This window comes from Lynx canadensis, chromosome E3, assembly GCF_007474595.2.
Source record: "Lynx canadensis isolate LIC74 chromosome E3, mLynCan4.pri.v2, whole genome shotgun sequence".
Taxonomy (NCBI): Eukaryota; Metazoa; Chordata; class Mammalia; order Carnivora; family Felidae; genus Lynx; species Lynx canadensis.
In genome coordinates this window covers 27,459,245-27,476,464 of record NC_044318.1, presented here as the reverse complement: position 1 = coordinate 27,476,464, position 17,220 = coordinate 27,459,245, and the positions used below count along the sequence as shown (strand labels likewise).

At 48.7% G+C, this 17,220-nt stretch overlaps 1 protein-coding gene across 3 annotated transcripts in view; it reads left to right on the top strand.

Moving 5' to 3' along the window:
* AUTS2 (activator of transcription and developmental regulator AUTS2) overlaps nucleotides 1-17,220 on the top strand; it is a 1,119,238-nt gene that overhangs the window by 1,089,903 nt on the left and 12,115 nt on the right. The window contains exons 7-14 of one of the 3 annotated variants that reach the window (XM_030300780.1): nucleotides 1,054-1,525; nucleotides 3,178-3,428; nucleotides 4,462-4,703; nucleotides 6,426-6,470; nucleotides 9,549-9,644; nucleotides 12,058-12,129; nucleotides 13,343-13,372; nucleotides 15,095-15,166. In XM_030300780.1, the coding sequence (XP_030156640.1) occupies nucleotides 1,054-1,525; nucleotides 3,178-3,428; nucleotides 4,462-4,703; nucleotides 6,426-6,470; nucleotides 9,549-9,644; nucleotides 12,058-12,129; nucleotides 13,343-13,372; nucleotides 15,095-15,166 (1,280 nt within the window). Of the gene's footprint in view, nucleotides 1-1,053; nucleotides 1,526-3,174; nucleotides 3,429-4,461; nucleotides 4,704-6,425; nucleotides 6,471-9,548; nucleotides 9,645-12,057; nucleotides 12,130-13,342; nucleotides 13,373-15,094; nucleotides 15,167-17,220 lie in introns of all 3 variants that reach the window. The other 2 variants (XM_030300781.1, XM_030300779.1) reach the window with 2 other exon arrangements.

Here is a 17,220-nt window from a genome sequence, read left to right as displayed (position 1 = left end):
AGCTGGGGACCCAGAGTAGTTTATTTTGGAATGCCTGGAACACATCCTCATTTCAGAGAGTATCGTAATCGGTTCTCTCCCTATTTCTGAGCTGTGTGATAATAAAAGGATGGCTTTTTTAGCACAAAGTAGTGAGAAGGGTCATTCCCTGCCCCCCCTCCCCGATGTATACAAAAGCATAACTCATCAATAGGGACATTTCTTTCTATTTAATGTCGTATTTGTCTTTCATTCTTCTGTTAGAGGATTTTATGGAGTTTGGCTTATGCGGTGATCAAATAAACACTCTGTGAGATGTGGCATAGATGTTTGGGGCTTTGGAGAGGAGCAGATCTTTTAAATTCGTAACAGGAATTTTGCCTCCTCGTTCAGCACTGCACCCTTCCGCTGGCCGGGGGCGTGGGGGACCCTTCAAAAGGTCTGGCTTTGTACAGCTGACTGTAAATTGACTTGAATTCATGTTTGCACCTTGGATCTCAGACGTTGCTAGGATCACTTGGCGAGCACGAGGAGGCCCGCCGTTTGACCACAGTTTAGCACTTGCCAAACAAAAAATTATTTCTGTAAATGTCAAGTGTGTCTCATCAGTCAGAATGGGAAGGGGGAAGACGCAAGGCCAAGAAGGAACATCTGTGGGTGGTTCAATAACATTTGCTTCACTTGCTGTTTGAAAACACCGCTCTTTTGTATATTCGAGAACTGTATGGGTTTTAAAAGGGAGAGATCAACTTGCTGGCTATTGTTTCTTCATTTTACTGCATGAAAGGTTTTGTCAAGACTAAGGAAGACATCCACTTTCAGACCCTGGCGGCCTAGGCTGCTTTCTGGAATGCAGCCTCCTCCGGCCGGCCCGTCTTTCCCTGTTCACAGTGTGCTCGTGTCCCGCACGTGGTAACGTGAGGACAGGAAGCCAGGAGGCGGCCCTGGGCCACCCCGCGTCATTGAGACCGTGCGACCCGGAATCCGGGCTTGGACTTGGCTTTCAGCTCCTCGTTTCACACTCACGTGTCATTACCTGTGGTTTTGTCTTTGCTCTCCCCCCACCCCGCACAGATCCGGAGTTAGGTGTCGGCACACTGCCCGAACATGACAGCCAGGATGCAGGGCCGATTGTCCCCAAGATATCCGGTCTAGAGAGAAGCCAGGAGAAGAGCCAGGACTGTTGCAAAGAGCCCATCTTTGAGCCCGTGGTGCTTAAAGACCCCTGCCCTCAGGTCCCCCAGCCGCTACCCCAGCCCCAGGCGGAACCCCAGCCCCGAGCTCCTTCTCCAGACCCCGACCTGGTGCGGCGCACAGAGGCCCCGCCTCAGCCCCCACGTCCAAGCACACAGCCACCACAGGCGCCCCCAGAGGCCCAGCTTCAGCCCGCCCCTCAGCCTCCGGTGCAGAGGCCGCCGAGGCCGCAGTCCCCCACCCAGCTTCTCCACCAGAGTCTCCCGCCTGTGCAGGCCCATCCCTCATCCCAGAGCCTCACCCAGCCATTGTCCGCCTACAACAGCAGTAGCTTAAGCCTCAACAGCTTAAGGTGAGCAACCTGCTTTTTTGTTGTTGTTGTTGTTGTTTTTGGCCTGACTTTTGCCATCTTCTTTGGGACCGGCAGGCAGGAGTGGGGAAGGGGTTCCCCGGGAGGCAGAGACCAGGGGACAAGGAGAGGGCCCCGCGAGGCTCGGGGCTCTTGGGAGAGGGCAGGTTGGCCTGGGTTGGGGAGAGAGGACGTTGTGAGGAACTAAAACAGCTGCAGAGACTCCTGTGGGGGGCAAAGGCAGGAAGGGAAGGGAGTGTGCATAAGACAGTGTAGAGGGGAGCTCCCCACCCTGTCCCGGAGAGAGGCCACGAGGGGAAACCTACCAGCACCCAGCGCTATGAGATTTAAAAAAAATTTTTTTTAACATTTACCTATTTTTGTGTGTGAGAGAGAGAGAGCACATGCAGGGGAGGGGCAGAGAGAGAGAGGGAGACACAGAATCCGAAGCGGGCTCCAGATTCTGAGCTGTCAGCACAGAGCCCGACGTGGGGCTCGAACCCACAAACTATGAGATCGTGACTTGAGCTGAAGTCAGAGGCTTAACCGACTGAGCCACCCAGGCGCCCCCAGTGTTAGGAGATTGTTAGAAGGGAAGGATTTGCCCCCATGAGAGGATGTGCTGGAACTCCAGAGTCAGGAAGAAGGGGACCAGGGGACTCCGGTTGAGGTTTTCCCGTTACGATGTACTTCTTCCAAGTTGGTTCAGAGGGGCATAGGAGAAGCTAGCTGGACTGGAGAGAGAGAAGCTCCCGTGTGGCGATCCAGGCTCTCCTGCCTTGTCTTTGCCAAACTACAAAAGAAAGTTTTCAAGGTAGTTCAGTGGAGGAACCGCCGAGGAAAGGGAGACAGAAACCCGGGTGTGGGGCCAAGCCTGGCCCACCCTCGCTTGCCCCGGAGGTTGTAATTCTAACCTAGTAGGGCTTTGCTTTCCTTGTGACGTGACCGAGGGGGGGTTCTGGGGCGGGCTGTTTTCCTGTCTAGGACAGGGGAAGGAAACTGCCTTTGCCAGGGTTCATTTCTGTGGCCCTCCAGACCACAGCGGTGATGAGGGGCTCCCTGGTTCACCTTCCTATCTGTGCTTCTTCATCAAGGGGCAGCAGTCAGACAGGGTGAGCTCAGGCCGTTGTTCTCGTCCATCTTTGTAAAGTGGAGGAAGTGTGGCTAGTGGAGGACGGACAGAAGGCTCAGGGTTTCTGGGGGCAGAGGTGAGAATCTGGCCACAGAGCGGGAGCCGACGTGAGTTTCCGGCCGCCATCGGGTCACCAAGTGTTCACCGCTGAGAGAGAGAGAGAGGGAGAGCATAAGCAGGGGAAAGAGAGAAGGAGAGAGAGAATCCCAGCAGGCTCTGTGCCCTCAGTGCAGAACCCAATGCGGGGCTCGATCCCACAAACCATGAGCTCATGACCTGAGCCGAAACCAAGAGTCAGACGTTCGACCCACTGAGCCACCCGGGCGCCCCTGCGGTTATGATTTTAGCAGAGGCTTCTTGTGGGCATGAGGGAGCGTCTATAAAGAAGAAGGAACAGGAGAAAGCATTGCACGGCTTTGGGCAGTGAGATAGGATTTTTTTTTTTTTTTTTTTTTTTAAAGAAAATAAATTGCTTACCTCTTTTTTCCTTCCTTCCTTTTTTTTTTGGTCACTCCAACAGCAGTAGCAGAAGCAGCACCCCAGCAAAGACTCAGCCCGCCCCGCCTCACATCTCTCACCACCCTTCGGCCTCCCCGTTCCCCCTGTCACTGCCCAACCACAGCCCCTTGCACAGCTTCACACCCACCCTCCAGCCCCCCGCACACTCACATCACCCCAATATGTTCGCCCCTCCCACGGCTCTGCCTCCGCCACCACCTCTGACTTCAGGGAGTCTGCAGGTCCCCGGACACCCGGCCGGAAGCACTTACTCAGGTAGGAGGGGGGGCCGACCTCGCGCACCTGCCCTCCCGTCTCCCACGCTTGGGGCCTCACCACTGCCTGTGTGTCCTTCATGGCTAGGTTTTATCGACTGACCAGTTGCTGCTTTATTATAGAGACTCTTGGAACCCGCCTCCGGTCCTTCATGGGCTGAGGTTTGGCAGAAATACACGCCGCCCCCTACCCACCTAGCACAGCCCAGGAGGCTCGGACACAGCCAAAGGGGAGCCAGCTGGTTGGAAGTCCAGAGGCTTTTCCAAATAAGGCCACGCACTACGTGGTAAAACACGGATTACATACGCCCGGTCATCCCATTCGAGGGACGGAAACTTCACCAGGCCCGCGACTGTTCTGTTCCAGTCTCTTTAAATTCCATCCTGGTTTAAAGGGGTTGTTTTCAAGGAGTGGGGCCTTCTACGTTCTTGGGAGGGGAAGATGCGCTTTTCGCTCCAAGGTATCCCAGAGTTTTAAGTGTTAGCAAAATCCAGCCTTAGGTATTGGCTTCTTCTCTCCTCACCTGTATTGACCAGGCTGGTATCCCAAGTTTGGGCCCCTGCAGCCGTGCTGCCCCACTGTGGCAGACATTCCCCCTTGAAGACGAGGGCATGGGAACACAGCCAGGTTAACAGAGATCAGTGTGCACTCAACGATGTTAATTCCTTGAACCGTCAATATTGTCCCCCTGTGGTAGATGAGGGAGCTGAGACCCAGGTGGGTGATATCCCCACCCCCCGCCACGCCCAGGCTCCCTGAGCTGGCGGTCACAGAGCCGAAAACTGACCTCTGGCTGTTCGGCCTGGAGCCTTGTCCCCGAAAGCCTAGGGGCTGGAAGAACGCAATTCCATTGTGACTGGGCGTCAGGATCCTCCGGTTGGTTGTTCCCTTCCATCCGGGGGCACAGGGGCCCTCGGGGGTGCCCTCGGCCCCGCCGACCTCTCTGGTCAGGGCCTCGGGTGTCCTTATCCAAAGGATACCACTGGGAGGGGGGGGGGGGAAGCATCACCCTCTCCCTTTCCTTCTTTTCCAGAGCAAGACATCTTGCGACAGGAACTGAACACACGCTTTCTGGCCTCTCAGAGTGCTGACCGTGGGGCTTCCCTGGGCCCTCCGCCCTACCTGCGGACCGAGTTCCACCAGCACCAGCACCAGCACCAGCACACGCACCAGCACACGCACCAGCACACCTTCACGCCGTTCCCCCACGCCATCCCCCCCACCGCCATCATGCCGACGCCAGCACCTCCCATGGTGCGTACCCCAGGCAGAAATGTGAGGATAAGTAGAGCACGACTCTCTTTTGTGCAGCACGCCGGGGCGGAATGGGCCGTCGGGGCACAGGAGACCGGGTGGGGAGCGCTGGCCACTTAGGGGACTCCTTTGGCCTCGTCCGTCTTGGCTGGAGAGAAGGGAGTGCGCCCTGCTCCGGGCAGCGCTGACCCGGGGCCCGAGGCAGGAGCCTCTTTCTAGCAAGTTCCGTCCAGCACTGTGTGTGCGCGTAGGCGGAGGGGAGGGTATTTTAGATGCCCTCCAAGCAGTCCCAGCCAGTGTCGGTAGTTAACTTCTTCAAGGGCAGTTGTACCTTTTTGAGCATCTTGGGGGGGTCGCCACCAGGTGTAAAAATGTATCTGTCGGTGCTTCGCACCGAGTAATGATAGCAAACAGATGCTCATAGAATACTGGGAGTCAGGAGGAGGGCGGAGGAGGGGAGAGAGCCGTCAGAAGATCTGGACTGTATCCGTTACCCCTGCTCTTTCAGGGGGCTCCCCAAGCCTGTTTTGTTGGGGGCAGGGGTTATATTTTTTTGTATTTCATGAGACGGTGCCCAAGTCTGGCATCCTGCTCTGTCAGCAAGTGGCCAGGGAGCGATGCACCCACAGGGGCAGAAGTCGGCCCCGTGATGAGAGCTGCCATTGCCAAGGACATGATCTTGGTCTTGACCCGGGGCTGGCCCTTGCTGGATGAGCCACCTGGGATTTGTTTTTCTTTTTTAACTTACAAACTGTAACGAACAGTCCCATATTAGGGTGCTAAGTATTCTGAGATAGAGCCCTGTCTGCCACAGTGAGTATTAGAGTGTTTTACTGACTTAATTTTTCATATTTAAGGAAATACTTGATTTGAAGGCAGTTAGTGTCGGCATGGGGAGAATAGATTTGAAGTCCGTGACTTGAAGAGGTGCGCCCTTCACCAAACTTTGCGTCCTCTCCTCCCTCCCCCTCCCATTTTGTTCTACTTAATGTTTTTAAAGATGGAATTTTAAAGTTTATCTTGTAAATTTTATTTAGGAGAACATTAGAGATGAGGCCTTGGGACCAAAATGTTTTCCTATAGTAAATCCTGTATCTTTTTTTTTTCTGGATGAATTGTTGTCCTTCTCAACAGTTACGTTTTTTAAGGGCTTAATATTTGGGGAAAGAGTTTATGGCAGCCTGAGTGGGCTGTTAAATCAAATCTAACTAAGGGGGGGGTTGTAGCACCAGGATGTTGACGTTATTTAGAGGAAGCGGTGGGATACTCTTTTCTGCTCAAAAGAGAAGTTCCAAGACCTCTCCCAGATTCCTTTATATTTGGGTCTAATACGTTTCAGCAGGTGGCTGAACATACAGTTCTTCAGCCACAAGGAAGATGGAAATGGAGGGAACTCTCTGGATAAATCAGGCCAAATGCTCGCTTCTCTTTGATGTATCTGAATAATTGCCCCTTTTCTCCAGTTTCAAGGTCTGGTTTATGCCGGTCTCTAAATGTAGACCGAAATGACTCTCCGGTGTGGCCAGGACCGCAATGCACCGTCTGGGTTTTCACTTTGGTTTCCCCTGTCTTGTCGGAGGGACTCAGGAGTCGAGAACGGTTTCTCACGTACAACGAGGTCGTGGAGTCTGTTGACAGCCTAATTAACGGCGGAGAAAGCTCGCTCAGGGCTGCCTCCGCCGAAGCCGTGAACAGAAATGTAGACTCTTTAAGTAACTAGCTTTTGCTTTGATCCCTTTACAGTTTGACAAATACCCTACAAAAGTTGACCCATTCTACCGGCACAGTGTGAGTCTTGTTACCATGCTACACATTCAATGTAACTGCTTTTCCATTTTTGTCCTCTTGCCACAGATCAGTAAATGACTAGCAGCCTTCCTTAATCATCTTTGCGAGAATTCCCATTGCGCCTCGTCACTTTGGATGCTTGCTTTTGTGACGTTTGCTTCTGGTAAAGATGCAGTATCCTCTTCCGAATCAAAAGATCATTAGCGCGCCTGACACCTTAAAGCACAGGTGAACCTCACTGCGAGCCAGGCGTCTGTCCTCAAAGTGGGGGGTCTGCACTTGAATCACTGTGGCCGCAGGAGAGCCTGGAATCACAGGATTTCAGGAATTGCCCAAAACATCCTTAACACAGATTTCCCAGAATCCAACGTGAAGTATTCCTTCCGAACAGAATGTCGTTCGTCTTTTTTGACTCCTAAGTCCTCCAAAAGCAGATTCTCATTTCTTCCTGACTAAATGTAGACCCCTCTCCCACGTGGCTGGTCGTGTTCTCCTGGGCTTGTTACAACCAAAACCAAAAACTATCATTTCAGTAAAAGAGGGTCCTAAGATTGAAATACATGGTTTTTCCCCTTTAACCTCATTCTTCTTTATGTAACAAAAAATTTTTTTCTTTTATGCCACGTTAAAGAGTACGGTTCTAGAACTGAAATCGGCACCAGCCTATTTCGATACATTCAGTTGAGACGTGAGACGAGGGCTTTACTTATTTATCTTCTAAGACAAACACCTTGTACATCTTACCATGATATTTTGATTATGGAGTGAATACTGCATCCTTCTTACCTGAAATTTTGCAAGTTTCTTTGCTCAGTGGTTTATTCATATTTTTCAAGCGACACCAGAAAGAAAGAAGAGGAGTAATTTCTTGTAGCCACGTTGTCCATCCGTCCTCACCTATGCTTGCTTGGAAAGAAGTGCTCCTCAGTAGATCAGCAAAGCCTGTGAGCTCATTCCTACTCTGAACCAGATAATCAGGCCCTGCCTTAGTCCAGAGTGTAGCCAGCCGAGAAGTCAAAACTACAAGATATTAGAAATCAATTAAGCATCAGTTACTCTAGAGACGTGCAGACATAACGTGAGGGAGCCTCCTCAGGAAGAGATGCGAAAAGTATATCCGAGTGCCGGAGCCCCACGTTGTTCTGGCACTTTCTGCTCACAGCACTGTGATACAAAAGCTTTTTTTTTTTTTTTTTTTTTTTTTTTAACGGACGTGCAAAATGCAGCAGACGCCTGGGCTTCCTCTTTAGCGCTGTCCCGCGAGTGGTGCCGTCCTTAAGCGTCATCAGATTTCTGCCCTTTGTGTTTGTGGATTTAGGCAAAGGACTAGCTAAGGAAGTCATTCCTAGAGACAGTTTAGCGTGCTCAGTCAGTGGCTCAGATTTACTTCTGAGTAAATCTGGACCAAGCGTAGAGCCCTCCTACATGCGTGTGCCACCGGCGGTCCTAGAAGTACGATAGAGAGTAAGCCCGGGGGCCTGAATTTCTGGCAGGTTTATGTTTTATTACTTAGGTACTTCAAATTTTTCATCCGGTGGGGGGTGGGGAGTCCAGAATAGGGGACCGTATTCTAAGAGGGTCAGTCATGAACTATAACAGCAGAAGGACAGTAATGAAAATATCTAATTTTTGTATTGAAAACGTTAAAGGAAATATACCCACCGAGAGGCGGAGTATTAGAGACTTGAGTGTGTTTTAGTGTGGCATGTATTTAATTACACTGCTTCATACAGTATACTGGGGGAGGGTTATTTCATTTTATTAGTTATAGTGGATAATGTATGAAGTACTTAGTCTCCCCTGCTTTGGGGATTAGGACGTTATAAGGGGAATTAAGATGGAATGCGCTCAAGTATCTAAAACACAATTTTAGACTTAAAAGTAGTTTTAAATGAGGGCACTTGGCTTGCAATCACTGTTTAAGTGGATTTAGTTCAATATCAATTAGTCTGAAAAACTTTGCTGCATCATTGAAGGGAGCAAAATGAAATAAAGACCCACAGAAAAGCATGTGCCCTGAAAACAGGATTGCAAAATGGGCATTTCAGCCATTACCTAGAAATAGCTAACAGAAAGGCATCATTAGGAAAAGCTTGAGTTCTTAGTATTGTGTTTTTGACATTTTACGCAACCCGAAAGGTGGGCCATGACTTAAATGTCTGTATGGTGGTTTGATCAAAGTAAATGGAATCGGAGCAGTGGGATCTCGGAAATACTCAATTTCTAGAAGGAGGAAACGATGTCTGTGCCTTGTGTTCAGTATTGTTGCATATTTCTTTCCTCCATCGTGTCCTCTTAATTCCAGAAAATTCATATTCTTAATTCAGAATCATTCTTCTCCCTGCACTGAGTGGTCGGACACAGCAAGGGCTGGGTTTGGGTAGCCCCCAGTGAGCCTGTCCACCTTCTAGAAAACAGTAGCTCCGTTGTAAGTGCACACTGAATCGTTTCGTTTTACCCTCCCACAAATATTTGTCATCATTTGAGATGAGACAATTAAATTGTCCTCTGAAACTGCCACTTCTGGAACAACGTAATGAAGCAAGGATTGTGCATATTTTCTCATTTCCTCAAACTATTAAAAATCTAAAATTACTAATTGAGTTTTAATGATATAAAATCCTGGAACTCATAAAGAGTTGCTTCTTTTTCTTCCTTTTTCCCTAATTTTTCTTTTTTTTTTTTCTTTTTTTTTTTCCTTTTTCTAATTAACTTGTAATTTTCCGGGCATCTTATTTGGCTCAGCACCCCTCCTGTTTTTGATGCACATTAAAATCTCAAACCATTTAGGTCTTCTATCCGATTTAACAATTAATAATTAGAAAAGCTCCCTTTCTAATGATGTCCTCATCTGGGACATCATTTGTTGGCTGATTGATTCTGAACTACTTTTAACTTTTTAAGTTAAGCATTCATGGCACATCTGTGTGATCATTTCATCCTGGCTTCTTGACTAATAGCATCAAACTGAGATTATCTGGCTTGCTAATGTTGATGTCGTTCTATGGGAAGGGAATTGGAATATATCATTTGCCTCCTACTAAAATCTTTTTTTCCCCTCTCCGTCTTTGGCCACAGCTCTTCCATTCCTACCCTCCTGCAGTATCGGGCATCCCCCCTATGATTCCACCCACTGGTCCTTTTGGTTCACTACAAGGAGCATTTCAGCCGAAGGTAAGAAACCTTACCGTGGAAATAGGCAAGCATCCTTACCAGCCGAGCCCCAGGCTAGGCGTGCGGGTGGGTTCTGCATCCTGTCGCCCGCCAGTGACTAATCTTCCCAATCCGAAGTGACCACTGGGATTAGAGCGACGTTTTGGTTTTGTTTGGTTTTTTGGGTTTTTGGGTTTTTTGGGGGTTTTTTTGCGAGCCCTCTGAGTTTTAAACCTCAGCCCGAATTGCATTTTCAATCTGTATTATCCATTGTAATCTCAGCTGAGCCGCGATTTCCTATAATCTTGAAAATATACAGAATACGTATATATATATTTTATTGCCAGTATTGTGGACATAAGCTTCTGGTCAGGAAATGTATGAAATGTCAGATATGTGTGCACCAAGTTGTCCTTGAGTTACATGTTACGAGCAAAGAGGCAAAGCTGAGCCTTGACTGATTGTAAGAGACAGGAAGAGAACAATTCCAAACTAAAATTGCATCCTTCCAGTTGTGTGAGGGGAAGACACTTCTGCTCCCTCTTCCCCATTTTGCTCCTGAGCCCTGTCTGTCTGCAAATTCTGGCTCTACTCTGCTTCAGTCCTCCCTCAGCCGTGGTCATGCTTACCGAGGTCAAGACCAACAGCCTCATGGGAAATTAACCTTTGGCCCTTTAAATAACTAAACTCGTTTCTACCTAGTCAGTGTTATCCTACTCATCTGGGGCTAGGCTTCTCTCTGAAGGTCAATAGGGAGGAGTCGTTCTCAGAACACTCTGCCCTTACGCGACTTTATCACAGCCCCTTCTTTATTTTTATACAAAAGCGAGATGCAGTTATGTTAGTAACCGTCCTCAGACTTTTTAAGTAGGAAAGTTTGCTGTGTGTGGTTTTTGGTTTTCCTTTTTATTTGTTTATTTTTCCCGATCTCATTTCTAAGAGAAAACACCAGATTGGGGCCAGGGTCTTCCAGCATGAGCGCATTTTGCCTTTCTAGAGGCACGTTGTCATAAAACTAGAAACAGGAAAAGACATTTAAAAGCATTGGGGGTAGGACGAGGTACACCTCAGAAGTGACATTTATCTGCTTGGAATTGTGGCTTATAGGCCGGGTTATCCATACCTGGGACTTGCGTGATGGCCCTGGGAAACCCTCCTGTCTTGGGATGAAATGACAGTGATTTTCCAACCCCTTCCCCCGTCTGCCGTTCCCTGCACCCTCACACCCTGGGCCCTGGTCTGTCCCCTCTGGGCTGCACCAACTCTCCAGTGCCTCTCCAAACAGACTGCTAGGTCATTTAATAAATTAGACTATTTCCCTCACTCACAATTATCCAATCACACAGAAAACTACATCTGGGCAAGAAAGTGTCTCTCTTGGTGTTGAAATAGGCCTTTCCAGGCCATCTTACTGATTGAATATGTAGATTGCAGTTCATTAGCGGAGTTCTTCATATGTATGCAAATCAGGCTGTTAACAACTCCAGCTTAATTGTTAGTTGTACAGCAGCTGACTGCTTTTCTTTCTTTCATGCTTCCCCCTCCCCTCCCTTCTCCTTATAGGCAAGCTTTGTGCCTAAGCTTGAGCTCTTTTCCCACCCGCGTTAACTTCTGGCGTGAGGGGAGTCCTCGAAGTTGTGCTTTCTGCAGTAAGATACCTGGTGAAACATGTCCTGACTCCTCCGTCCCCCCAGATAGTAGGGACTGCGAGCGCCAGAAGTAGGCTTTTTTTGTCGTTGCTGTAAATTCAAAGGACACAAGCCTGTGGATAAGGTTATTGTTACAAATGACCTCCAAGAATGGTGGTGGTTTCGGAAAGACGAAGCCGAATTACCGTAGGAATCCGTGAATAGGAGATCTGTGCGGTCCCTGAATCAGGCCCGCTTGTTCCATTTCCACCCCTGCTAATGAGTAATGACTGAGCGTAATTCCTTGTTATTGTCTGCCGGTTAAAATTTAGAGTTAGCTTGATGTCTGTGAAACACTTGCAGTTATTCCGATGAGGGGCACCTGGTGCAGGAAATGGGCGCGACGTTCACGCAAGCAGTCCTTAGAGGGCTTGGTGATAACGCAAAAGACACAGTGACAGGGCCGTCCGTGTGTCAGAAGAAGATGGATTTGGGGGCAGTGCTTTCACATGTTTCTGTGCTGCTTATTGCAGTGAGAAGTGACGTGGTCCACGTCTCCGCTTTTGGATGCCTTCCCTAGACGGGGCAAAGTCGGGTCAGGGTCCCCGGAGAAACTAGGGAGCGGGTCCTCTTGAAGAACATGTGTGATCAACTGGGGTAAATGCCTCTGTGAACTCTCGTCTTCCAGAATGAAACAAACAAACGAAATCGACGTTTGACTTGCGTATTTTAGAAGGAAAAGAAAGATCTTGCTTTCCAGGTCATGTGTTCTATGCCTCCTAAGCTGTGGTCTGGTTAATTTGTAGACCTCCAACCCTATCGATGTTGCTGCTCGACCCGGGACCGTCCCGCACACTCTGCTCCAGAAGGACCCGAGGGTACGTAGAAGAAAGTCAGGCTCGGTCACAGGTAACGCCAGGCCTGTTTGTTTCTGCGGGCCAGCCGGCCCAGGTCACGCACCTTCCTCAGCCCATCTGAGCGAGCTGCCGTGGGAGCTGTTCCTTCTAGTTTGTGCAAGAAAATGCCAGTCACTCTTAGAGAACAAAATCTCCCCTGCTCCCTTGTGGCTGATGACACAAGGGGAGCAACTCGCCAGCAGGGGAGAAGACAAATGGCTTGTGGTCCAAGCCCAGGAAGTAGGCACTATCAGCTTGTGTAGTTTCTGTTTGACCAATCTTCTCTGTCTACGTCCCCTTACATATTCTCACCGAAGAAGTAACTGTAAAATGTTTTGAATGGAAAAGCGTGAAGCACTTTTCTTCCTGGACATCACGGGACCCTCTCCCCACACCGCCCCCAACCCCAACAGCACTCCTGGCTCACTTGTAATGCAGAATCCTCCTCTGACCTGAGTCAAATGTCCCTCGCGCTTTGGTTATGTCACTCGTTCATAACGCACACCTCCACCGCCTCTCAAAAACAATTGGAGGTTCTACAAAAGATGCAGTCTTGTCTCGTGGGTTGTTACTTACGTTTGGCTTTAGAGCACATGTGGACAGACGGTGACTTTTTACAACATCGTCTTCTTCCCTGGCTAAGGGGCAGTCAGAAACTGATGACCAGAGTTAGGTAGAAGTTAAAAATGAACTAGCTACGTAAGTATTTTTACGATGTTTAGTGACCCTTTCAAAAGTGTGTAATACCTCTAAGTAGTGTGCGGTCATCACATGGAGTGCGTTGGTTCCACCTTACGTCTGGAGAGGACAGCTCTCCCAGAAACCCCTGGGTACTCAGGCTTCCAGGTCTACGGTCCGGAGGCCGTCCTCCCTTAGAACCCAGGCGGTGTGGTTAGAAGGGCTGTTCAGATGTGTAATGTGAGCAAATCATGTTGCCGGAGGGCAAATTGCTATTGATTAAACTTGGTCGGGGGGCTTGTCAGCGTGGACGTACTCAGGCTTGTGAAGTGGGGGAAGGGACGCTTGGCACTTTTGATCGTGTGAAAATGGGTTAATTATTCTCTAAAAGGGCTTCATTTAAAAGTAAAATTCTAACATTTTAATTTCCCCTCCTAATGAAGCACTACAAATTTGTTAATTAGAGCAATTGTTTGAGTGACAGGCATGTAACCGAGTTGTCATTTTCTCTTCACAGTTGACAGATCCTTTCAGACCTATGTTAAGGGTAAGAGAGCTTCTTCTAGAACTGTTTTGCAACCTCTGTTTGACTCCCTGCGGGTTAAAAATACAAATCCATTACAAGGAAACAAGCCATAGAAACGCTGGAATAAAATGTTGGGAGGAGAGTGGCTGGGCTTTTCAGGTAGTGTAATTGGAAATGGCCCACATTGTGTTGCTTTGAGTGTTGGAGGAAGCCAGGCCATTGAGGGAAAGCAAACAGAACATTCAACTGAGGCACCGTATCTTGTTGGTAGGGCTGCTGAAAGCTTGACTAGTGGGAACGTACGTGGGAAGTCTTCAGCTAAAGGCAGAAATTAGGATTTCACTGAGCTCTGCTGTCTCTCCTGCACCTAGAAGAGATAGATAGATACATAGATACATAGATACATAGATACATAGATAGATCAATCGATCCATCTATTTATCTGGGCTGGTGGCTGCCTCATTCTGTGGTACATGATGTTGACCCTCAGAGCCATTCAACCTATTTCTCTGGTGCAGAAGAGGGCCATACTAAGCATTGGTTTTGTTAATGTCTTGAGTGGTCTGGAGAGTGGCCAAGAGATGACCTCTGAATAAACGCTGACTTACTGGGGAGGGGGTTGGTCATATGGAAGATGGATGGATAGATTTCCAGCTACACTTAACCCATTTCTGGCGCCTCTCATCAGATAATTCAATTTCTCCAAAGCGAAACAAAGGAGAACTGTGTCATCACGTAGGTGATTTCAGATGACCCATGATTTCATGACAAGAGAACTGACCCCAGACTTGGATTTAAGGATATCTTTCAGAAACAGCTCCTTAATATAGAAACCAGAAGCGTCTGTCCTTTGCCGATGTAGGAATGGGGCAGCGTTTCCTCTCATCTGGCCTGTAGTTACTGAGCGCGTGTCGGGAGCTTATGAGTAGGTTACGCAACAAGACTACAAACGGATTGGCAGGAGGTGGTCCCTGCCCTCCAGGGTGGTAAGACAGCTCACTCAGTTACTCCTCTGCTTGGAAAGCAAGACATGAACTGATCTGAGAGACATGGCTTGATACACTCCCAGACGTGACGGCAGCAGAGGCCTAGAGCACAGGAAGGAACCAGCTCTCTTTGTTTCTTCTCTTTTCACTTGGGAACGAGCGGCACCCAAGAACACCAATGGGTAGTTGACTCTTAGCAAAGCGTTTGTGGGAACAGGGCTTCAATGGAAATGTGAATTTCTTTGTTCCGCTCTGGGGGTTAACACAAAACCGCGTTGGGGGAGGCTACGCGGGTTCTTCTGTACCCTCTCTTGTTTTGAACCGATTCACAGACGCTCCCTAATTAGCTCTTCTGAACAGCCGATTTGCATGGTAGCATGGCCGCATTTGTTAGGTACAGCTTCCCCCTCTCCCGCTCTGCCAGCTGGCACCAGAAAAGAAAGAAGAGACACAGAGTGGGGCTCGGGCTTTTGCCATCTTGTGCTCGGTAACCGGGGAGGTCCCCGTCAAGTGTGGCTTTCTGAGCAGTGGCTTCCAGCTCGGGCCCCAAGGGAGGAGGGGCAGAGCTGACCGGGGTTCCCTGAGGCCTGGGCCCTGGGCAGCCGCTAAGAGAGGGCACTTGGAGGGGGGACTGAGCACAACGGGGCCGTGAAAAAGAGCGTCTGCAGCCAAAATCTGCTGAAAAGCTCTGAAGGAATTGGGAGATGCTGTTCTCTGGAAGGTCTTCTTGTGACCACATTGCTCTTTGTTGTTCCAGAAACCAGGGAAGTGGTGTGCTATGCATGTTCACATCGCCTGGCAAATCTACCACCACCAACAGAAAGTCAAGGTCAGTCTTTCCTTCCTGGTCTGGCGGGGGAAGGGGGCAGGGGGACAGGAGCATGGGGCGGGGGTGGGGGGGTGGGGGGGATCTCCGGATGGAGGGAGGAGGCATTTAAACAGCTTCTAAAGATCCACTGGCAAGAAGATGCTATTAGGAAATCTTACTATTAATTAGGGAAACCACCAATAAAATGATAAAATAGGAATAAACCAAGAATTCCCTGATGGTTTGGTTTTTTTTTTTCCTTTTAGAGGATTTTGTCATCATATTGATCCAAATCAGATTAAATCCTGAAAAAAGGGGTAATCTAATTATAGCAACCACGTGTTTATACAGAAAATAACAGAGTGTCTGGGAATAGCCACACACGGAAGTTTTCATTTCTGTAAGATTTGGCGCGTTGGTTTCATTTTATGACTCTGAGAAGCTGATAGAGCCCTTGAGACCCTATGGGACGCTACTAAGCTTCCATCAGCAACATGTGGCATTAAGAATTTCTTGAGGCACCTGGGTGGCTCAGTTGGTTAAGTGTCTGACTTCAGCTCAAGGTCATGACCTCTTGGTTCGTGGGTTCGAACCCCGCATCATGCTCTGTGCTAACAGCTCAGAGCCTGGAGCCTGCTTCTGATTCCGTGTCTCTCTCTCTCTCTCTCTCTCTCTCTCTCTCTCTGCCCCTCCCCTGCTTATGCTCTCTCTCTCTCTCCCTCTCAAAAATAAGCAAACATTAAAAAAAAAGAAACCTAAAAAAATAAAAAAAGAATTTCTCTTTCAGACGTCGTGTTTGGTTCGCAGTGACCTTAGTCATCTTGATGACCAGTGACACAGGTTAGAAAACAGTCAGTACCTGTCAGAACCACCTCCGGCCCGTTACCCTGCAGATTATTTTGCTTCTTTTCGCTGTGTTTTTGTCACACAGATGAATACTGCATTCCACTTTTCCAGCCATTTACGTTCTAGCCATTAGATTGCTGACAATTAAGAAGGTGGGGCAACTCTGAAACCCCCATATTTGAGGGGCGCCTGGGTGGCTCAGTCAGCTAAGCGTCCAACTTCGGCTCAGGTCATCATCTCGTGGTTCGTGATAGGGTCAAGAGCCTTCTGCAGGAGACCAGATAAGGCATCACTGGCTGACATCGTTGTAACAGAAATAACTGACAAGTTCAGATTTAATGTCTGTGTAAGTGTGCCTAGAAAACTGGGAGAAGACGACCGATCAAGCAATTCCAGTAAGCTTCAGTTAATCCATTTTTTCACGAACAAGCGTTTAGTGCTAACGGCCTCCGTGAGAATAAGAAGCCTATATAGGAGCACCTGGGTGGCTTAGTCAGTTAGACAACCAATGCTTGGTTTCAGCTCAGGTCATGATCTTCCTGTTCTTGAGTTCGAGCCCCGCATCAGTGCAGAACCTGCTTAGGATTCTCTCTCTCTCTCTCTCTCTCTCTCTCTCTCTCTCTCTCCCTCCTCTTTTTCTGCCCCGCCCCCTGCTCGCTGGCTCCGTCTCTGAATAAATAAATAACTTAAAAAAAAAAAGCTGATAAATAAAGGAGGGAGAGCTGGTTGTCACAGAAATATTTTGTTTTGTTTTGTTTCATTTATTTTGAGAGGGACCCCAAGCAGGGGAGGGGCAGAGACACAGGGAGACGCAGAATCCGAAGCAGGCTCCAGGCTCTGAGCTGTCAGCACAGAGCCCGACGCGGGGCTTTAACTCACAAACCGTGAGATCACGACCTGACCTGAAGTTGGCCGTTCAACCGACAGAGCCACCCAGGCGCCCGTTTTCTTTTTTAATGATTAAATGATTGAAAACGACAACAACAACCTAGCTAAAAGTTAAAAAGCCGACCTCAAGCAATGAGGTCACTAAGCTATTTTGCTTCGGTGCCAAGTACCTGCTCTCCTGCTCTTTCCCCTAACGTCCCGTCAGTGAGTTTTGCTCACTTTTATTTTATTGTTAGGCGAGGTTTAATTAGAAACCTGATGGGTTAGCAAACCTGCGTGCTTAGGGCGCTGACTAAATTTTGACACTCAGGTCAGTTCCCTTTCTGTTCTGGATGATGGAG